Source organism: Chiloscyllium punctatum, chromosome 27 (genome assembly GCF_047496795.1).
Source record: "Chiloscyllium punctatum isolate Juve2018m chromosome 27, sChiPun1.3, whole genome shotgun sequence".
NCBI classification, from domain to species: Eukaryota; Metazoa; Chordata; class Chondrichthyes; order Orectolobiformes; family Hemiscylliidae; genus Chiloscyllium; species Chiloscyllium punctatum.
Window position 1 is genome coordinate 2,462,340 of NC_092765.1, and position 23,541 is coordinate 2,485,880.

Here is a 23,541-nt window from a genome sequence, read left to right on the forward strand (position 1 = left end):
CTGATGTGTTTAAAAGTACAGCATCATCTGCTCGATTGAAGAGTCTCAATCCTGTGGCACAGTAAAGTCACCAGAGTCTTCCCGGCCATAGGGCTGTCCTCTCATTAGAGAGAGATGCTTGGTGGTGGTTTAAACTGAAGAGGATTCATGCCTCAGGTAAGGGGAGAGGTTGAGAAGGAGAGTCCTTTATGGTAACCTGAGCTGATGTGAGGAATTGAACACGGGCTGTTGGCATTACTCTGCATCACAAAACAACCGTCCAGCCTGGGACTGGAATCTGAATTATCACACAGGTGCAGTCATAGGTTCTGGTTCATGTAAATTATTACAGGGTGGTTAATTCTGCACATGGAAATAACTGGTCTTAGGATTGTACATACAGAAACATTGGAATATTTCCCAATACGTCATCCCTTTAAAATTAATATCTTAACTTTATAAGTACCTGTTAATTCTTAATCTAGGCATTGAAATGCAGCAATGTACAGGATTAGTTTTTCTTCAAAATATAGGATAAACAAATTGCTGTACACTTCACATTTTTTTCAGTGTTCTCAGTATATTGAACATATTCTCTTCTAAAGTACACAGTCTACATTGTGCTTATTGACCATGTTTTATGAGGTTGTTATAACAAACTGAAAAATTCCCCGTGTGTGGAGTCATAAAACTGAAGAGGAAAATTAAGTTTCTTTTTCCTCACTGAAAATCTCTCGGCAGTTGTTTCTGTCCAGAAGATAAAAAAAACTCTCTAGTTTGAGCCAGGAAAACTCCAAAACAATATGTTTCTCTGGGAGTTTTATTTTATCCATGGAAATGAAGTGTCAGAGGTTTTTCCTGAAGAAATTATGAGTATTATAGTGAGGACTAGAAGTCTGGCAAGTTCCAGATATCAATCACAAATTAAAGATGAGCCTAGGTTTGGGGAGGGGTCAATTGTAAGGGGTTTGGGGAGTGCTGGCTGGTAGTAACCAGAAGTGACTCCTCTTGGCTCCAAAATACGTTGAGGAATTTTTAAAAATCTTACCTTTTTGCTGATAGGCCTCCTGTTTTCTCTGGGAATCTCAACATGCAGAACTGATAATCGTGAACACTCCTAGGTCAATGTCAGTTGAATTCAGGACAAACTAATTTGTGCTTTTGTTCCTTAAACAATCATTGTGACTCTTGTCAGCAAATTAGGATAGTATTGTTGTGTCACCTTAGTCATACCAGACCATAGGGGCTGCTCTTTCATTAGAGAACATAGAACATAGAACATTACAGCACAGTACAGGCCCTTCGGCCCTCGATGTTGCGCTGACCAGTCAAAGAAGCAACCTAAGGGCCATTATACGTCAGGCAAGGGAAGAGGTTAAGAAGAAGAGTCCTTCATGGTAACCTCAAACCAGTGATGGGAATTGACCATTTGCTGTTGGTATCACACTGCTCTGTAAACCAACAATCTAGCCAACTGAGCTAAACCAATTCCCACAGATGGTGTATGGATGTTTTGGAGGAGATGCTAGGCCATGACTAAAATATCCAATCCAGTTTAGTGAGAGCTTCATGGAATTGATCCCCAACTAATGTGAAATATTCAATGAATGTAAATTGAATATCTATAATGACGGCCTCTTAAAATTACTTCATGATAATATTATAAATATATTTAATAAGACATTATGCTTTTCAATGTTTTTCACATCCTCAAAAAAGCAATGTTATTTTACTTAAATGTTATAAACATTTTCAGTGCTTCAATATTTCCAAAGCAGACTCGAAGCGTTCCTCCTTTGTAGCACAAGGAATTTCTGGCAGAATTGCACTTTGGTTTTGAATGCGGTTACGATCGTATTTTTTGTGAGAATAACCAATCACAGGAAATTCATTTACAGAGTAACCAGAATGATCGTCGCTTCACAATGCCAGGAGATGTTGTAAAGAGGATTTTGTTTTGGCCAAATCCAAAATGATTTGGATGCGAGCATAAGAGGTACAGTTAGTAAGTTTGCAGATGACACCAAAATTGGAGGTGTAATGGACAGCGAAGAAGGTTACCTCAGATTACAACAGGTTCTTGATCAGATAGGCCAATGGGCTGAGAAGTGGCAAATAGAGTTTAATTCGGATAAATGTGAAGTGCTACATTTTTGGGAAAGCAAATCTTAGCAGGACTTAAACACTTAATGGTAAGGTCCCAGGGAGTGTTGCTGAACAAAGAAACCTTGGAGTGCAGGGTCATAGTTCCTTGAAAGTGGAGTTGCAGGTAGATAGGATAGTGAAGAAGGTGTTTGGTATGTTTTCCTTTATTGGTCAGAATATTGAGTACAGGAGTTGGGAGGTCATGTTGGCCACTGTTAGAATATTGCGTGCAGAAATATTCCTATCAGAAAGGTGTTGTGAAACTTGAAAGGGTTCAGAAAAGATTTACAAGGATGTTGCCAGGGTTGGAGGATTTGAGCTATCGGGAGAAGCTGAATAGGCCGGGGCTGTTTTCCCTGGAGCGTCGGAGGCTGAGGGGTGACCTTATAGAGGTTTACAAAATTATGACGACATGGATAAGGTAAATAGATAAAGTCTTTTCCCTGGGGTCGGAGAGTCCAAAACTAGAGGGCATAGGTTTAGGGTGAGAGGGGAAAGATATAAAAGAGACCTAAGGGGCCACTTTTTGTGGAGGCTGGTACAATTGCAACATTTAAAAGGCATTTGGATGGGTATATGTATTGGAAGGGTTTGGAGGGATATGGGCTGGGTGCTGGCAGGTGGGACTAGACTGAGTTGGGATATCTGGTCGGCATGGATGGGTTGGACCAAAGGGTCTATCTCCATGCTGTACATCTCTATGTCTCTATGACTCTAAGTTGATCTAGATGTTATCTCTAGGGTAAGGAGCAATGGGAATGGTGTTACTTCAGGGAGGTCTCACGTTCGGTCTCAAGGTTGATGTTTTAGAATCTTTAAAATTAGTACTTCCCGACACATTTTAATGACTTGTGTACTCATTATTAGATGATATTCTCAATTAGTTACAGCACCAATTTCACCAAACAGACTCCCCTGGATTCTAACTTACAAATCTGCGGTGAGTAACTCACCTTCTGACTTCCCAAAGCCTGTTCATCATCCACAAGGCACAAGTCAAGAGTATGAAAGAATATTCCCCACTTGCCTGGATGGGTGCAGCTCCAACAACACTCAAGATGCTCAACACCACCTAGAGCAATGTAGCCCATTTGATTGAGACCCCAATCAGCACCTTCAACATTCTCTCCCTCCTCCAATAACAAACAGTGGCAGTTTTGTGTACCAACTACAAGATGTCCTTCAGCAGCTAAGCTAGGCTCCTCTGACTGCACCTTCCAGATCTGTGATTTCATCCATCTAGAAGGACAAGGATAGCAGATATATGGGAGAACCACAACTTGCAAGTTCTCCTCCAAGTTCTCCTCCGCCAAGACAAGAACATTTCACTACCACCTTCGCCAGAGATGTCCAGCAGTAGTAAAGGCCAGCCAAGCCTGTGCCATCCATACCCTATGAATGAATTTAAAACTACACGGACTACTCCTGACTCAGTCAAGTGAGAGTAGTTAACCTTCACATCAAGGCTGGATTTGACCAAGTGCAGCATCAAGGAGCCCCAGCAAAACTGGAGTCAGTGGCTATCAGGGAAAAGCTTTATGGTGGTTGGAGCCATATCTGCCACAAAGGACATTGGTTGTATTTGTTGGAAATTGTCTGATGTCCCACCATAGATCCTGGAGAAGAGTGCCATAAATACTAGAGCAGTGCTTTAAGTGATCACTTATACAATTTCCTTGAGGTTTCTGCAGATGATCTTAGCAAAAGATTGAAAGAACTTTCAGGGAGGAATGATAAATGCTAACCCAGCTGGTGATTCCTATATCCCATAGGTGACTAAAAAGCATGGGCATCCATGAAAGCAGAACAGAAATAACCGGGAGGTAGAAGTATGAAAAAATGAACAGAATTGTCTAAATAATGATAAAACAAAAAATGTGCAGTTGCTTCAAATATGCCATTAAATGCAAGATGCAAAGTGTAGGATCTCTAAGTTATGACTGTAAGCTATATTTAATGTACATGCTGCTATAATTCCACTGAGAATGTTAACAGGAGGGGAACAGTTTACCGTTTGCCATATATTCTGTGATGATTAAAATTGGTTCCTCAGTGACCACAGCGTTGAGTTTCACCAACTTGCGATGTTGCAGAGTCTTCATCAGATTGGCTTCTGCTAAGAAAGCCTCAGGAGACATGGTTCCAGTCTTCAAACATTTAATGGCAACCTTGGTGTAGTTGTTATAATAACCTGCCGAAAGTGAATAAAATAATTAAAACTCTGTGAATATACAACAGATACAAGCTCTTACTAAGTTACAATTCCTCATTCAGGATCAAGTGATTTGATGAATGTCATAAAATCTAGTTTATTGGACAGTACAAAGTTACATTAAAACCACAAATCTGTTGGGGAGCAGGGGAATTTTCATCTTTTTTTGGTGTCAGATTTAATCATCATTTCAGTAAGACTTGGACAGCAGCAAACATACACAATCCTGGATCTCTCTTCTGAACAGAACTGTGGGAATCCCTACTCCAGAGACTGTGGCAGTTCAAGAAGATAGCTCATCACTACATTCGCAAGGCCAACCAGGGACGAGATATAATCCTGGTTCAGTCAGAGCTGTCAAATTCCATGGCAGAATAAAAAATACAACTTTTTAAGGTTTATACAATTCCTATCTTTGGGAATGCTGTTAGCCTGATAAGCAGTCCATTAGCTCAGTTGGCTGTGCAATACAAAGTGATACCAACAGCACAGATTCAATTCCTGGACCAGCTGCAAATGTCATAAACTCAAACTTTCCTTTCACCTGAGGAGCAGGGACCTTCAGGTTAACCCACCACCACTGTTCTCTCCAATGAGAGAGTGCGACAATGTGCCTTTACTAATTCTGGTACTGTAGGTAAACTGTCTTCACGATGTCTAATTCACCTGCGATCAGGAATGTTCCATCTGCTATTATATCTGCAGCTAAAATATGGGTTTGTGATAAAAGCTAACAGAACCAATCAGTAAGGATGGACAACAATACCTCCTCTACCACTAATCCTCAACACCAGTACCCTACAAGGCTGTGTACTCAGCCTCTTACTCTACTCTTTATACACTCAGATTGTGCGGCCAAATTCAGTTCCAACTCCACTTACAAATTTGCTGATGACACCACCGTAGTGGGTCGGATCTCAAACGGCGACAAGACAGAGAACAGGAAAGAGATAGACAGCATGGCTGCATGGTATCGAAGCAGTCCTGGGCAGAGGCTGGTGAGGGAGGAACAGTCCCAGGTGGAGGCTGGTGTGGGGGGAACATTCCCAGGTGCAGTCCCGGGCGGAGGCTGGTGGGGTGGGGGGGAGGGTACAGTCCCGGGCGGAGACTGGTGGGGAGGGGGGGAGGGTACAGTCCCGGGCGGAGACTGGTGGGAGTAGGGGGGGGGTACAGTCCCGGGCGGAGGCTGGTGGGGGTGGAGGGGGGTACAGTCCCGGGCGGAGGCTGGTGGGGGTGGGGGGATAACAGTCCCGGGTGGAGGCTGGTGGGGGTGGGGGGGGGGACTACAATCCCGGGCGGAGGCTGGTGGGGGTGGGGGGGGGACTACAATCCCGGGCAGAGGCTGGTGGGGGTGGAGGGGGGTACAGTCCCGGGCAGAGGCTGGTGGGGGTTGGGGGGTGGTACAGTCCTGGGCGGAGGCTGGTGGGGGTGGGGGGGCTACAGTCCCAGGCGGAGGCTGGTGGGGGTGGGGGGGGGGACTACAATCCCAGGCGGAGGCTGGTGGGGGTGGGGGGGTACAGTCCCGGGCGGAGGCTGGTGGGGGTGGGAGGTACAATCCTGGGTGGAGGCTGGTGGGGTGGGGGGGTGTTGGTACAGTCCTGGGCGGAGGCTGGTGGGGGTGGTGGGGGGCGGTACAGTCCCGGGCGGAGGCTGGTGGGGATGGGGGGGTGTACAGTCCCGGGCGGAGGCTGGTGGGGGTGGGGGGAGTACAATCCTGGGCGGAGGCTGGTGGGGGTGGGGGGGAGTACAATCCTGGGCGGAGGCTGGTGGGGATGGGGGGTGTACAGTCCGGGCGGAGGCTGGTGGGGGTGGGGGGGAGTACAATCCTGGGCGGAGGCTGGTGGGGGTGGGGGGGGGGGGGAGTACAGTCCCGGGGGGAGGCTGGTGGGGGTGGGGGAGGGGGGGGGGGTACAGTCCCGGGCAGAGGCTGGTGGGGGAGGGAGCAGTCCCAGATGGAGGCCAGAAAGGGGATCCTGGATCAGCTCGGAGCAGTTGAGAGCGGGTGTGGACTGGACTGGAGGCCTGCAGCAGAGTGGGGACAGTTGTTAGACTGGGGTCTGGAGTGGGCAGTCAGCCCGCGTGTGGAAGCCCCTGCGCTGAGCTACTGCCATGTCATGTGTATTTGAAATTTTTTTTTATCTGACTGTAACGTCAATTCTTTAACCATATCTGGTTTCTAACATATTCTTTAAACACTGTAAAGTAATGGAACTACTTTTCTTTTTTATTCCCCTTTTGTATCTAAGTTCGTATCTAGGTATTTGTACCTAAGATGGTACCAGAAGAGTCAGCACTGCAAAGCTTTTCACTGTACTCCTGTACTTGAGTACACATGGCAATAAAGGATATTCTATTCTAAAGATAACACTCGCTCCTTCAATGTCAGCAAAGTGAAGGAGCTGGTCATTGACTTCAGGAAGTGGAGTGGAGGGCACACCCCTGTCTGTAACAATGTGGCTGAGGTGGAGGTGGTCGAGAGCTTCAAGTTCCTGTCAGTAAATATCATCAACAATCTGTCCTGGTTCATTCACATCGATGCTATGGTCAAGAAAGCACACCAACACCTTTACTTCTTCAGGAGGCGAAGGGAATTCAGCACATCCACAATGATTCTTACCAATTTGTATAGATATACCATACAAAGCCTATCCAGGTGCACAGCAACTTGGTACGGCAACTGCTCTGCCCAAGACTGCAAGGAACTACAGAGATTCATGAACTCCCTGTCCATCACACAAACCAGCCTCCCATCCCTTAACTCCATCTATACTTGCCACTGCCTCAGGAAAGCAGCCATCATCATCAAAGGCCCCTCTCCTTCCAATTATACTCTCTTCCACCCTCCTCCACTGGGCAGAAGGTACAAAGGTTTGAAAACATGTACAAATTCAAGAACAGTTACTTATAAATGGACCTCTGACAAATTAGAGTTGATGTTTCTCTGCACCTTCTCTGTAGCTGTAACACTATATTCTGCATTCCATTCCACTACCCTAACTTACTTCTGTAGGGTTTGATTTGTTTGGATAGCACACAAACCATACTTTTCACTGTGTCTCGGTTGTGACAATAATAAGTCAAATCAAATCAAATGAACTGAGGGTTTAAAGCGAGCTTCATTTCATTCCCATGTTCTACCATGCCCCCATTGGGGATAGTCACATCATGTTCTGCTTTCCCCACAACCAGTTCACACAGTGCCACTTTTACTGCAGCACTTATTGAGCAGGTGTTCAGGCACCAGACTGGTTCATTATTTGCTGCAGGTTTCAAGGCTTTGTGTTTATTTCTTGGCCCTGTTTCCTGCCCTAAGCACTGAGCATTCTTTTCAACAGTAACTTGGATCTTTCTTTTAAATATAGAATCCCTACAGTGTGGAAACAGGCCCTTCAGCCCAACCAGTCTACACCAACTTTCCAAAGCATACCCCACCCAGATCCATTCCCCTACCCTTTACTCTACATTTCCCCTGAATAATGCACCTAAACAACACATCACTGAACACTGTAGGATAATTTAACATGGCCAATTCACCAGACCTGCACATCTTTGGAATGTGGGAGGAAGCCGGAGCACCTGGAGAATGTGCAAACTCCACACAGACAGTGATCTGAGGCTGGAATCGAACCTGGGTCCCTGATGCTGAGGGGCTAACCACTGTGCCACTGTTTTCAATACTCTTTCATGCATAGGTTACCAATGCCAGTCTGAGTATGCTCTCTGCACATGTCCAGGTCTGCAGCTGCAGCTCAGTAAAGACGTGGTGATGAGTTGACCATGAACCCTTCATGTGTTGAGCAGATTGCTCATCACAGACACATATTACACCCATTTCTAGCCATTCTGGAGTAATCTGTCCCCGCATCAGCCAATCGACCTCACTGAGTTCACCACAGTGACCTTTACTTGGAAGGAAGTGAATTCGACGTAGACCATCTCTTAAATAGGCCACCTCTTCAGTGAAACAGCCTCAAAATTTGAATCAGATCACAGCAATCTACCTAAACATCAAATTGTTATTTAAAGTGTCTTTAAGCTGTCACCCAGAGAGTGGTGAACCTGTAAAATTCTCTGCTACAGAAAGTGGTTGTGGTCAAAACATTGGATGCTTTCAAGAAGGAGTTAGGTATGGTTCTTAGGGTTAAAGGGATCAAAGAGTAATGGGAAGAAAGTGGGAATAGGGGACTGAGTGAATGATCAGCCAGGATTGTATTGAACAGGAGAGCAGCTTAAAGGGCTGAATGGACTCATAGTTTCTATGTTGCTACTGGGATAAAGTCAGCACAGTAACTGCTCCAACCATACTGCTGTCCATTCAAAAGATTTCCAATGGTCTGTAAAATTTTAATGACAGGAAACAGTCTAATCAAATCCTTTAAAAGTCTGTTGTAATTCAGGTAGGCGAAAGTGGGTACTGCAGAGTAAGGAGATTTAAGTCAAGATTAGAGTAGTGCTGGAAAAGCACAGCAGGTCAGGAATCCTGATGAAGGGCTTTTGCCTGAAATGTCAATTTTCCTGCTCCTCGGATGCTGCCTAACCTCCTGTAATTCAGTTAGTCCGCTGAACATTATTAAACATCACAGCGCACAACTCTTCTACCTATTTGTACTGTATCCTGGTGATTCTACCATTCCATATTAAATATCTTTTTGGGGAGGAAATCTGCTGTCCTTACCTGGTCTGGCCTACATGTGACTCCAGATTCACAGCAATGTCTCTCTACCACCTCCTGAAAAGACTGAGTGAGCCTCTCAGTTCTAGTGGTGTCAGGGCTGCCAACAATGCCCACCTTCCATGAAAGAGTAAAGGATTCCTGTCATGTTAATACAGGCCTTTCACTTTGATTGTTAACGTCCAGATATCCCATCTCTGGAATACTCTCACTATCCATCAAGAGAAAGTAACAGAGAGCACTTGAGATTAAACATTGTAAATATTTTGTTCGTTCATATGCAATGCTTTGTTATTTGATTTGAACAAATCACTGAGTAGGTAAAGTAAAGCTGGGTCTGTGGGTGCTCCTGTATCACAATGGCAGTGTCCTTACCTCTGTGTTAGGAGGCCCAGATTCAAACCCCACCCTCTCCAGAGGAGTGTAATAATATCTCTGAACAGGTTGATAATAAAATATCTATAAAGCAAAGCAATTCTTATATTGGTTGACTGAGTTGCAATTGCATGCTTATTGGCCAATGTTCTCAGCATAATTTCAATCCCAAAGAAGTTAAACAGACAGAAAGCAATAAAGGGAAAAATACATTGATGTCACATGCTTATCTCTTGAGATGTTGGCCTCAGATATATTTTAACACAAGTGAATGCTGGAGGCACACAGCTTACAACTAGATATCTCACGCTCATCTTTGACCCACTCTGAGGATCTGGGCTCACGCAGGGTAATTTCCATTTGGGATAATATCCCTGTTATCTCAGTGCCATGGCTCAAATATTTGAAGGAGAGACAAGCGCTCATTCTGCTATTTCCTCTGCAAATTGAATGCATCTTTTTCTCGTTTCACGTGAGGAATGAAGGGGTTAAGCAGGATGTATATGATAAGATCAAGCATCCGTTACTGTGCCTATAAACGCATCTGTATCATAATCGAGTGGTTTCATCTGTTCGGCTTTATCATGTTTCACACAATAACCTGATTTACCCAGGAGTTCTTTTGGCAGAGCACAAGCCAGCCTGTATTTATCTATTGTTTTATGTTGAGTCTGTATTTCAACAGTATCTTGGGATTTGTCCTGGGTTTAAGGCTATTTCAAATTAAAGCAGGATAAATGTGTTTTGATGTTGTTGCAACACAAAGCCACTCTTCCACAAACCATTTGACTGTGTGTTCACTTTATACTCGTCTGTCAATTCTAGTTAAAATGCCCCAATGTAGTTGCTCTATTATTCTGTCTGCAGGTCTTGCCCTCTATTTGGTGATCTATTACATGGAAAATTGAATAATTTTCCTTGCAAATTCAATTGACATGAATTCCGTTCTAACACAACCCACGATAGCTTACACTGTGTCCAAATTCTCCACATATATCATTTTCTCATTTGATCCCCTCTGTATCTCTCCTGAATATACTATAATTAGCAACATTAATCTTCTCCAGCCCTGAACCACTTCAGCTTAAGAACACTATTTAATTATTTTACCGTATGATGGATGCATTGGAGAGTGAATCCCTAAAAGGAAAAAAGGAACTGGGGAAATGAAAGCAGGCCAGAGCTGTATGACTGCTGTGGGTAACTGCTGAACAATTAATGTCATATTAGTCCATTCATGAGAATAAATGACTCACAAAGACTTTTACATTTCCCAATGTATTTTGTGTTGGAAAGGAAATTAGGTTCATATTAAGTTTGGAGCTTAGCTGTACACAGGATGATAACTTAGTACGTTTAGCTTGTCTCAAAATTATTTGGATTCAGTCCTTGCATAGCTGTTATTATTTGCAATTATGTACAGACAGACATGCCATTATTAGAATAATGAAATCTTTCAAAACAATCAAAAGCAAGAAGTTATCATTTGCATCTTCACATACCCATCCAAACATCTCCAAACTGCCCAGATCCCAACTTCTCCACCATCTTCAGTGACTCTCGGGAGACCTCCCATTCATCATGCCACCATGGCTTCTGTGGCTTTTGAGTCTGACATGGTTTCTTCAAGCACTGACATAAACCATCCGTGGTATCTGCAGCAGAGAGAATCACTCAGTAATCCAGCAAACAACCTGTGTGTTGACAATTTAAACAATAGAAACCATGATGGCTCTAAAGGAAACCAGTGTGAGAGACCCATTGAGCATGCTCAAGGCAGAAATCAATTGGTTTTTGGAGACCAATGGCATAAACCATTATGGGGATAGTATAGGAGGGTGGCATTGAGGGAGGTGACCAGATACACGGGCGAACTGAATGGCAGGGATGAATGGTCTACTCCTGCTCCTATGTTGTGTAGAAGGCAAGGTCAGCACACTTTTAATGGGAAGACTTCATATTTATTTTTAAAATCTGTTTCCTCATAGAACCATGCAGTAGAGAGAGACGTCCTTCAGCCCATCAAGTCTGTAGCTCCTGTGCAATGCTAGTAACCAATGGGCTGGACTGGGGGTTGAGCTGGGAGCTGGGTGCCTCTACAGGCCAAAAGGGAAGGGTTCCCTGTGAAAGGTTTGTGCTGCAGAGGGGCACAGTTGGTATTAGTCATTGGAGGAACAGATGAGGCCAGGGTTTGGGAGTGAATGGAATAGACCACAGAGGAAAAGGCACAGCTTCTACTTCTTTCAATCCACAACAATTCCGCTTAAAATAAAGATTTTTTTGAAACTCACTTAGCCAGTTCCTGGCTATCCCTGGACTGCCTCGATGCCAGAATGACCACGTTGGACCTATCATGATCCCTGATCACTGTGGTACTGTCATGTAATTTGGCCAGAATTGGTACCAACAGGTCAGTGGCCTGACGCTCAGACCCATTCTGGGCCAGTAAAAGTAAAAATGTCAATAGATAAGAATCATAGAATCACAGAATGGGGTTATAGCACAGAGGCATCAGTCAGTTCTTCATGTCTGTGCTGCCTCACTAAAGTGTCAACTCACCCTGCACATCTTGCCTACCTTCTTCAGATAGATCTGCATATTCTTCCTTGAAAATCTCAACTGAACCTACCTCCATCAGTCTCTCAATCCTGCATTCCAGAGCCTTACCATTGGTGTGTAAAATAGATGTTCCTCATGTCCCCATTGTTTCATTTGCAAATTTCCTTAAATCTGTTTTCTCTGGTTCTGGATCCTCTCACCAATGGGAACAGTTTATTGCTATCTACCCTGTCCACAGCCGTCATGATACTCATCGAATCACAGGATGATGACTGAAATAACTTCACAGAGGCCGGTATTCCAAAACCAAATCACCCTTTAGAGTCAGAAAATCATACAGATGTACAGCATGGAAATAGACCCTTCGGTCCAACCCGTCCATGCCGGCCAGATATCCCAACCCAATCCACTCCCACCTGCCAGCACCCAGCCCATATCCCTCTAAACCCTTCCTATTCATATACCCATCCAAATGCCTCTTAAATGTTGCAATTGTACCAGCCTCCACCACTTCCTCTGGCAGCTCATTCCATACACGTACCACCCTCTGTGTGAAACAGTTGCCCCTTAAGTCTCTTTTATATCTTTCCCCTCTCACCCTAAACCTATGCCCTCTAGTTCTGGACTCCCCCACCGCAGGGAAAAGCCTTTGTCTATTTACCCTATCCATGCCCCTCATGATTTTGTAAACCTCTATAAGGTCACTCCTCAATCTCCGATGCTCCAGGGAAAACAGCCCCAGGCTTATTCAACCTCTCCCTATAACTCAAATCCTCCAACCCTGGCAACATCCTTGTAAATCTTTGCTGAACCCTTTCAAGTTTCACATCTTTCTGATAGGAAGGAGACCAGAATTACACGCAATATTTCAACAGTGGCCTAACCAATGTCCTGTACAGCTGCAACATGACCTCCCAACTGCTGTACTCAATACTTTGACCAATAAAGAAAAGCATACCAAACGCCTTCTTCACTATCCTATCTACTTGCGACTCTACTTTCAAGAAGCTATGAACCTGCACTTCAAGGTCTCTTTGTTCAGCAACACTGTCTAGGGCCTTACTATTAAGTGTGTATGTCCTGCCAAGATTTGCTTTCCCAAAATACAGCACCTCGCATTTATCTAAATTAAACTCCATCTGCCACTTCTCAGCCCATTGGCCCATCTGACTAAGATCCCATTGTAATCTGAGGTAACATTCTTCGCTGTCCACTACACCTCCCATTTTGGTGTCATCAGCAAACTTTCTAACTGTACCTCTTATGCTCGCATCCAAATCGTTTATATGAATGATGAAAAGTAGTGGACCCAGCACCGATCCTTGTGGCACTCCACTGGTCACAGGCCTCCAGTCTGAAAACAATCCTGCACCACTATCCTCTGTCTTCTACCTTCGAGCCAGTTCTGTATCCAAATGGCTAGTTCTCCCTGTATTCCATGAGGTCTAACCTTGCTAATCAGTCTCCCATGGGGAACCTTATCGAACACCTTACTGAAGTCATTTAGATCACATCCACTGCTCTGCCCTCATCAATCCTCTTTGTTACTTCTTCAAAAAACTCAATCAAGTTTGTGAGACATGATTTCCCATGCACATAGCCATGTTGACTATCCCTAATCAGTCGATGCCTTTCCAAATACATGTACAGCCTGTCCCTCAGACTTCCCTCCAACAACTAGACCACCACCAACGTCAAGCTCACTGGTCTATAGTTTCCTGGCTTGTCCTTACCACCCTTCTTAAACAGTGGCACCACGTTTGCCAATCCCCCAGTCTTCCGGCACCTCACCTGTGACTATCAATGATAGTCACACATTTACACATGGAGGGTCTTTTCCACATCCCACTCCCTCAGAGCTAACTCACAGAGTGAACAGAACCTCTGACACTCCTGTTTTATATCTGTCAGCCAGGGGTCCCTGATTGGACCAGATTAACTGCCCCAGTGAGGTCCACTTGGCTGACCTTGTTACTATCACTACAGTTGCAATATAAAATGATGCCATTAGGACCATCAACTCAATGCCAGCTCTCTGCAACAGTAACTCAGTGAATGCCGTTCCCCTTCCACACAGCCTGGGAAATTCCTTTTCTCTTCAGGTACTTTTGAAAGCTGTGATTGTCACTACCTCCTGTAGAGTTTTTGATTGAATCTGATGTTTAATGAATGGAGGATCAATCCTCTTTGTTAATTGTGGTTTGGTAACTGCAAGGGTTCTGCCTGGCGAGGAACAAGGAACAAGACAATTTTGGAAAGGTACACAATTTCTTCAATAATTCTGGATATCAAATCCACATAAACATTTCCAACTATCTGTCTGCATAACCAAACTCCCTCATCTCTGGAACAATTCTTATGATAATTTATTTCTGCACAGTCTCCCCTGCCTCATCATCCTGTTTAAAGAATGGTGGCCACAATTGCACACAACAATCCCACCGAGGCCGAATTAGTGCATTATCCGGGATAAATGTAGCTTCCTTGATTTTTTAATCTCTGTCCTATTGATAAAACCACATAATGCTGTATTCTTTTAAACTGATCATTTGACCTGTCCTGTCATCTTGAATGATATATGTATATTTACAGCCAGGTCTCTCTGCTCCTGAATCCTACTCCCAATTTTGAGATGTATATTGTAGTTAATACTATCTCTCCACACTTTCCATTCCACCCACCTTGTATCTATGTCTTGTTGAGATTATATCGTATTCTCCTTGCAATGCTTCCACATTTTACATCTTGTGCCAATGTTGAAATTGTGCCAGTTTGTTCCTGCCAGTCACCTCAGGCTGACTACCTCACCCACCCACTCCCACAGCATAAGGGGGACTGATACTCAGCCATTACTGTGGCCTTCAGTGATATTTTCACATAAGCTCAAACTCAGTGCCATAAATAATTGAAGAACTTCAAATATCTTCCTCTGACCAAGCAATTAATTTGTTGAAATGTTTTACATGTATGAATTCTTGTGAAAATGGGTACTCTGCTCAAGATAAGACTCACATGAGTAATGTTTCACCAGCTCATGAAGAGTATTGAAGGTTATCCGGGGTGAGATGTAATAGCCTCCTTTATCTAAAGAGCGAATCTTATAGTGCTTTACCACGTCTCCTTGTTGTGAATCAAAGTCCCTTACAGACAATGAATAAGAACCTGCATTCAAGAGAAAGAAGAGTTAAAAAAGAATGCGAGAAATTTGCTTCCTTCTGCTAAAGATCATCAATAACACAATTGAATAGGTTTGAACATTCCTCTCAGAAACATCTCACTCTGAGGGCCCAATGTGAGCTCCAGTATTTTTAGTCTTTATGGGTATAAGACCATATATAAAAGTAACCTTAACTTGGCATAAAATGTTACTCAACTGGCTGTTTCAACAAGACAAAATGAGTCAGCGTATGGCTGTAGGTGGAAAGAAATGCACATTGGAGATTTGAAGGCGTGATCGTGAGTAAAACAGAGAAACCTTTACCCTGAAACCAAGGGGTTTCCTTCAGTTCAGCCAAAAGGTTCTCTCCTGAACTAATACCTGCATCAGACGCAGGCTTCTCAAAATCGACAATTCATATTTATATGTTGACTTTGATTTAATGAAAGCTTCAAGAAGCTTGATCAAAGAAAAAGATAGAACATCTTTAAGGAGGAAGTAGACAGAGGGACTTAGGAAGAGTATTCCAGAACTTAATGCCCAGAGATGTGTTTGGCCATCAAGTACCCAGTGCTATATTATTTCATCAATGAAAATATTATGGTTATAACCCTGGGCCAGATGGTCCTTCCCCAGTGGGCACTGGCCCTGTCAGGGCTCAGGCTGTTTGAATCCAGTTGTTGATATCTGCAGCATAGAATCCCTTCGAGGTTAAATCAGGCCTTTTGGCCCATCAAGTCCACACCAACAGAAAGTGCATATCACCCAGAGCCATTGCTCTACCCGATCCCTTTAACCCTGCATTTCCCAGGGCTAATCCACCTAGTCTGCACATCACTGGATTCTATGAGCAATTTAGCAAGGGCCAATCCACCTGACCCGCATATCTTCGAAATGTGGGAGGAAACCGAAGCACTCGAAGCAAACACACGCAGACACGGGGAGAATATGCAAACTCCAGACAGACAGTCGCCCGAGGGTGGACATGAATCTGTGGCCCTGGTGTTGTGAGGCAGCCATACTAACCACTGAGCCATCCTGTAACTCATGGACATGGTTCGAAGTAGTTGTGAACCAGAGAACCCCTTGAAAGTTTGAGATGGTCTTTTAGCCCCTTCACACCCTCGAATGTGGGAGAGTCACAGGTTCAAGGCCACTAAGAGATCTCCAGGTATCCCCAGAAACAGGTGTCCTTTCAACAGAGTTTATTCAAGAATGTTCTCCTGAGCTGGAGCAGGTACAAATTCAGGCAGAAACCACTGAGCTCAAGAAATTTCAGGGCAGTGGAATGGCCACTCCTATTTCCTGTTACTATAATTTAGGAAAACTCAGGCTCTCCAAAAAGGAACAATGAGCATATGAAGAACATACCATCACATTTGATATGAAATAGGCAACACTGAAAGTGCTACATTAACTCTCAGGTGCAAAAATAAAACAGACCCAGAGCAAATAGTTTATTTCTAATGCTGTATTAAAAAGCAGCTGCACTTGTTCACATTTCTCATACATACAACAGCAAATAATTCAAACCCTTTATCGAAACAAAGTTTCAAATGATGGTAATAATGATGAAAGCTGAAAATAGGTTTAGGCTTGGAATCATTGAAAAAAGCCAAATGCTGTTTTTGCTGGAAATCTCTCATAAAAACAGAATCAGAGCAGGTCTGGCAGCTTCCGTGGAGAGAGAAACAGAGTTAATGTTCAGATCAATGCCCTTTGGATTTTCTGTCTTTAGTACACTTGAAAATAAAGGGGGACATGTACCTCCCTCCTCATGTATGAATCGAAGATTGATCACAAGTTTTATTTCTCAAATGATTATTTTTAACATTGTTTAAAAGCTGCTTTAAATGAGGCAAATGGAACATCAACAATTTCCAATTCTCAAAAGGTAAAGCAAATTTTCACTCCATTATTATGCAGTCATAGAATCATGAAGTCATACAGCACAAAAACAGACCCTTTTGTCTAACCGGTCCATGCCAAGTTTCCCAAACTAAACTAGTCCCACTTGTCTGTGTTTGGCCCATATCCCTCTCAACCTTTCCTATTCATGTTCCTGTCCAAACGTCGTTTAAATAGTGTAACTATATCGGCATCTACCACTTCCTCTGGTTCATTCCATATAAACACCACCCTCTCTGTGATAAGGTTATCTCTCAGGTCTCTTTTAAATCTTTCTCCTCTCACCTTAAAAATATGCCCTCTAGTTTTGAACTCCTCTACTCTAGTAAAAAGACTTTTGCTATTCACCTTTTCTAAGCCCCACATTTCTTATAAACCCCATAAGGTCACCCCTCAACTTTCCATACTCCAGTGAAAAATGTCCCAGCGAACCCAGCCTCTCTTTATAACTCAAATTCTCCAGTCCCAGCAACATCTTTGTAAATCTTTTCTGAACTCTCCAATGTAATAATATCCTTCATATAACAGGGCCACCATAACTGTACATAGTGCACCAAAAGTGGTCTCACCAATGTCCTGTAAAATTTCAAAATGATGTCCTAACTCATAAGCTCTATGAAGTTAGCACTCAGACTTGTTAAACACCTTCTTAACCACCCTGTTTACCTTTGATGCAACTTTCAAAGAATTATGTACCTGAACCCCGAGGTCTCTCTGTTCAACAAGACTCCCCAGGGCCCTACCATTAACTGCATAAGTCCTGATGTGGTGGTGTTGGTGTTGGACTGTGTTGGACAAGGACAAAACATCACACAAGACCACGTTATAGACTAACACCTGATGAAGGAGTAGTTGCTCTGAAAGCCAGTGTTTTCAAATAAACTAGTTGGACTATAACCTGGTGTTGCGTGATTTTTGACCCAGCAGAAGCCCTGCCACTGTTTATTTTACCAAAATGCAATACTTGCATTTACCCAATTAAATGCCATTTGCCACTCCTCAGCCCATTGGCCTAATTGATCAAGATTCCTTTGTAATCTTAAATAACCTTCACTGTCAACTGTACCACCAATTTTGGTGTCATCTGAAAACTTACTAACCATGTGTCCTAAATACTCAACCAAACTGGGGGTTTTATAAATGATTATATAAATGACAAACAAAAATAAACCCAGCATTGATCCTTATGGAACACCACTGGGCACAGGAATCCAGACTGAAAAACTACCCTCCACCACCACCATCTGTCTCCTACCGTCAAGCCAATTCTGTACCCAATTAGCTAGCTTTCCCTGAATCCCATATAATCTAACTTTGCTAATTAGTCTACCATGGTAGACCTTGTCAAAGGCTTTACTGAAGTCAATATAAACAACATCCACTGTGCTGCCCTCAACAATCTAGTTGGTTATGTCATCAAAAACCTCAATCAAGTTAGTGAGAAATGATTTCCTATGCATAAAGCCAGCTGACTATCCCTAATCAGTCCTTGCATCTCCAAGTGCATGTAAATCCTGTCTCTCAGAATCCCCTCCAACCAAGTCGACAACTGCACAATTTGTTGATGGTGGCACGACAGGATAAATAATCCGAGTCGAGAGTGTGGTGTTGGAAAAACACAACAGGTCAGGCAGCATCTGAGGAACAGGAGAATCAATGTTTCGGGCATAAGCCCTTCATCAGGATGATTTCTGATGCTTATGCCCGAAACGTCAATTCTTCTGCTCCTCGGATGCTGCCTGACCTGCTGTGCTTTTCCAGCACCACACTCTCGACTCCGATCTCTAGCATCAGCAGTCCTCACTTTCTCGCAGGATAAATAAGCAGTTAATTAAACAAGCAGAATCATTGGCTTTATAAATCAAGGTATGGAGTTAGAGAAACAAGGAAGTTATAGTAAACCATACAAAGCGGTTCACTGGCGTTTCAGCCTCGGTGAGAGTATCATGTCCAGTACTGAATACCACACTTCAGGAACAAAGTGAAGACTTTAAAGAGGGTCAAAACAGGTCCATGCAAGTGGTTCCTTGGGTGAGAGACATCACTTTAATGGATAGATTGGAGACGTTTTGCTGTTCTCTTTAGAGGGTGGAAAGCTGAGAGGACATTTGATTAGAGTTGATGGTGACTGATAGAATAGATACAGAGAGCGATAGGTTTGGGGTGATTGGGAAAAGGAGAGTTGATGAAATGATGAGACATCTTTCTTGCAGCAAATGGTTAGAGCCTGGAATGAGTGGCCTGAGGGTATGGTGGAGATAGATCCAATCTCAGCTTTCAAAAGAGAATTGAATGATTATTTACAGGACTAAGCAGAAAGGATGGTCAAATGGGACTAGCTAATTGCTCTTATAGACGGCTGGTTCAGACTAAATGGGCTGAATGGCCTTCTCCTATGCTGTAACTATTCCATGAAATGCAAATCATATTTCAATGTTAGAGAGACAGCTGAAGGAAGAATACAGCAGATCCACACGGTATGTCAGTGATCTGGTGTTTCTTATATAGATACCTTATGTTGACACCCAACACACGTTATGACTAATCAATAATGAAGGTTTATCCAAAACCAAGTTTGTAGTGTTCTTCAATCAGTGCATTTAAATATAATCCAACGATTTTTGTATTTTTGAAAAAGATACATCATCAGAGAATGAATGACCTCTGCAGGTCATCTTTTAAAACTTACCTTTGGTGGTTTCACTCTCTCGAATCAGGTAGGAACCGACGGTATTGCCAGCTGTTAGAAGTTGTCGCTCAGCCTCTTTCCGGCTTAAGTCTTTAAAGAACCATCTAGAAAGTTGAAAGTTTTGGTTAGTAGTCTAATAGGGAATGGATCTGTAATCCTGAGCTGAACTAATGTTCCTGAAAGGAACAACGTCAGGTTGCGAAATCCAAAAGTAGCAAATGTAGGTCACCACGGTGTAAACAAACATATTTATGAAGTCATTACCATGGTAAAGATTGGGAATAAACACACAAATGATAAAGCTGGGAATAAAGCATGAGTTAAAAAATGGCAAAGGGCTCAAATGAGCATCATGCAAGTTTTAATCAATCAGGAATCTTTGGATACAATTTTGTTCTATTCTCATTGAATTCCTTTAGAGAAACCAAAGCAGGAATAAAATACAGTCGATCTGAATCAGTTAGATCCCGATAACTGTGTTTTTACCTGATTACATTGACTCTTTACACTTCATTATTTCACTCAATGTGCAGGGGCTGTCAGCTAAATGCCAGGTAATACAGCCCATAATTACCACACAGGGTATCAATGAGATCATTACATCACCTTCTCAAAATGGGGTGGGAGAGAATCAGAAAATTAGATTCCCTTGAGTGGCTTAGTGGGGTAGACAATGGGAGGGCATGGAACCAGGGCAAGCCACATAAAGAGAGGGGAATAGTGCAAAGCTTGGAAAAATATTTTTCTGGAGAATGTTATAATATTCACAGACTTGTGGTTGACTCTTAACTACCCTCTGAGGTGATCTAATAATCACCCGGTTCAAGGGTCCATTAGGATGGGCAACTAATGCCGGCTTTGCCAGTGACACCCACATCCCAAAAAAGAAGAGAAAAGGAACCATTGAAAAAGATCCAAAAGTTTAGTAGGCTTTAAATATCGAATGCCAATGTCAAGTTGCATGAAGAAAGCTAACAGAAAGTTAAACTGCAAAGTCAAAACAGCAGAATGTAAGTCACAAAGTCATGGATTATGTGGCATTCAGGTCAGAAACATCAAGTGCACTACCCATTCAGAAACTGGAAAATATTCATATAGAACTGACCAGAAATCAGATTCCTAGTCTTAGAATTATGTGGGTAAAATAAAGAAACTTGTATTTTTCATTCTTGGAGAGGGAATTCTGAGAGATGATCTTATCAAGATTACAAATTTAATGCCAGTATGGAAAAGAAAAAAAACAGTTTTATTGCAACGTATCAGAATAAAGCAAAAGGTCATTCATTCAAACTGTTAAATTTATGACTTGTGAATGGAGTCCATTGACCAGGGGAGAAGAAAATCTTTCATCTGACAGGTTATTAATATAAACTCACACCTTTGGTAGGTACAGCAGAAAAACAATTCTAAGAATTGCCAACAAGAAAAGGATCCTTACGTTTCAATCTCCAGTGTGTGTGCCCGTGCCACAAAATTGTATGGGATGTAGCCTTCTTGTCCTGTCTCTAAAGATTGTGCTTTCCACCAGTCTCCCTCCCTACCAAAGAGGACAAGTCACGTTTGTTATTTTGCCTTGGATCACAATGATGAAATTGTAACAAAAAGGACACATAACAAGAAACAGTCATTCAGCTCATCAACCTGCTCTTAAACATATTCAGAAACCCCAGAGAGATTTCTTGTATTCAATCGTTCTGATCCCCAATATAAATAAATCAAAATTCCCAAACTCCTCCACACAATCTCACCATTTGATCAGCCAGCATGCTTCATATCACCAGATGGAACTGTACAGTCAGGGTCCCAGAGGAAGCGTGAGATGTGGGATCTCTATTCTTTGGAATCACCCCAAACCCTTTGCCCTCTAACATCTATGGCCTTAAAAGGGACATGTGGAGTGTCCCCCTCAGACAGCAATCCTGACATAACCTACAGACCAACCATGGGTTGTTAGACCAATGCTCATGTACAGTAAGAAACTTAGAAAAGTTCTGAATTTGAGTAAAACTTTATCTTTTGGCACACTGTATAGCTAATTAGCTTAGGGCAAAACATTTATTTGTAAGAGTTACCTCATGCATAATTTAGGTTTGTGTTCTTCTCACTATACTATCCAAATATATTAGGTTGTGAAATATTGTCAAATATCTGACACAACTGAATAGATTTCTGTACACTCTGGATATTATTGCAACAATAAACACTATCCTTATTGTTATCTTACTCTTTACTGCCTTTGATGTTCTGGAAACGTTTATTTTTAGATCAAAATGATTTGACTGTACAATTTATCACAAAATTCACTCTTCAGAGTCTTTAGATAAATTTCAAGGCCAATGTACTTTGCTCATGATTATGTTTTAATACCCAATCTTAAATCTTGCGAGACTGATTTGTGGAATAATTTCTAACATTGAATAATAGTGTTATATCCAGAAATATCCTGACAATATAGGAACATGTTTTTACATCTAGCTTACATTTTAAGTGATTATAATCATACAGATAGTAATTTATTCAATAAACTCCATTCATGAGCATTCAGTGTGTTCACCTGTTTTGCTAATGAATAGGTGCTATTGTCTCACTGGTCTGAGATGAGCTGTTGTGATAATATGGAAGTAAGGTGTGTCTTATGCTCTTATTTGTTTGCAGGGAACACAGCTGAATGGAGTTTCAGTGGGTTCACTTCATCCAATTTATCAATTCAGACTTTCTGTTCATTTTTTGCTGACACCTCATGAAGCCTGTCTTGCAGGTAACTTACCGTTTTAGAACTCTCAGCTGATCACCTTCCTTGAAATCAAGATCATCCTCATGGGTTCGCTCGTAGTTGTACAAGGCAACAAATATATCATCACCTGAAAAACCATTCTGTTTAGTTACTTTTACACCATTGATAAAAGCCAGCTCTGATGAAGAACAAAGTTTCGTTGTTTTTGTGATGTACACACATGGTAAAGGTGACAGCTCTCTCCTCCTGCACCACACCACACCACCCCACCAAGAAAATTCAGTCATCTTCAGCACCAGAAAAAAAACTTTGAACAAATAAACTAAACAATTTGGGAAACAAAGCAATGTAAGATTGTATCCTAAAAAAACTGATCGATCTTTAGGAGGAGTAGACAGGACAAGGTGACTTGTGTGTGAGTCAGCCCTTGTTCCAAAGTGAATGCTGACATATGAAGCACATTGTTCATTCATGAGAAAAGGAAAGGCAATATGTGAGACTCAGAGCATCGTTATCGTGACAGGTAATTGACCAGCTTCTTGTATTAGGTACTGCAGCCGTGTACACACTCCATACAGATAGTCCATGTCTCTTGTATGAGGGGTAGGTATCTCCCACTCATTCTGAATAAATAATGGGGTATTCCTGAATGTTAATGATATGGACTTAGGGATACAGGACATGATTCAAAATCTGCAGATGGTACAGGATTTGGAAATGCCACAAACACCAAAAAGAAATATCTTAAACTTGGATGTGGACAGATGGAGAAATATGACAGAACTTAATGGAGAAAAGCTGAGGTGATGCAGTAGGATTGATAAGAAAGAATACTTGTGATAGGGGTGTATGAGAAGAGGGATGGTGGTGGGGGCATAGTTGTTCATGAACAAATCTTGGAAAATGGTGAGACAGATTATTAGAACACCTTTATAAAGTGTAGATATCATGGCTTTACAGAGGCCAGAAGTTGTGTTGAAAAATGTTTTGCAGTTTTTGAGTTAGTATATGTTTATCATCCAAACATTTTGAATGAAATGATCATGTCACTTTAGATTTCTGGTGCTATCTCTTTCTTAATATCTATGGTTCTAAGGAGAGAACCTTCAAA

The 23,541-nt window shown here is 42.4% G+C and overlaps 1 protein-coding gene across 2 annotated transcripts in view; it reads right to left on the reverse strand.

Annotated features, from left to right (window-relative positions):
• LOC140453351 (proto-oncogene tyrosine-protein kinase LCK-like) overlaps nucleotides 1–23,541 on the reverse strand; it is a 139,327-nt gene that overhangs the window by 57,716 nt on the left and 58,070 nt on the right. For both annotated transcript variants that reach the window (XM_072547909.1, XM_072547910.1), the window contains exons 4-9: nucleotides 22,464–22,557; nucleotides 21,135–21,233; nucleotides 19,697–19,800; nucleotides 14,955–15,104; nucleotides 10,886–11,038; nucleotides 4,136–4,315 (exon numbers count right to left, since the gene is read on the reverse strand). In XM_072547909.1, the coding sequence (XP_072404010.1) occupies nucleotides 4,136–4,315; nucleotides 10,886–11,038; nucleotides 14,955–15,104; nucleotides 19,697–19,800; nucleotides 21,135–21,233; nucleotides 22,464–22,557 (780 nt within the window). The remainder of the gene's footprint in view (nucleotides 1–4,135; nucleotides 4,316–10,885; nucleotides 11,039–14,954; nucleotides 15,105–19,696; nucleotides 19,801–21,134; nucleotides 21,234–22,463; nucleotides 22,558–23,541) is intronic.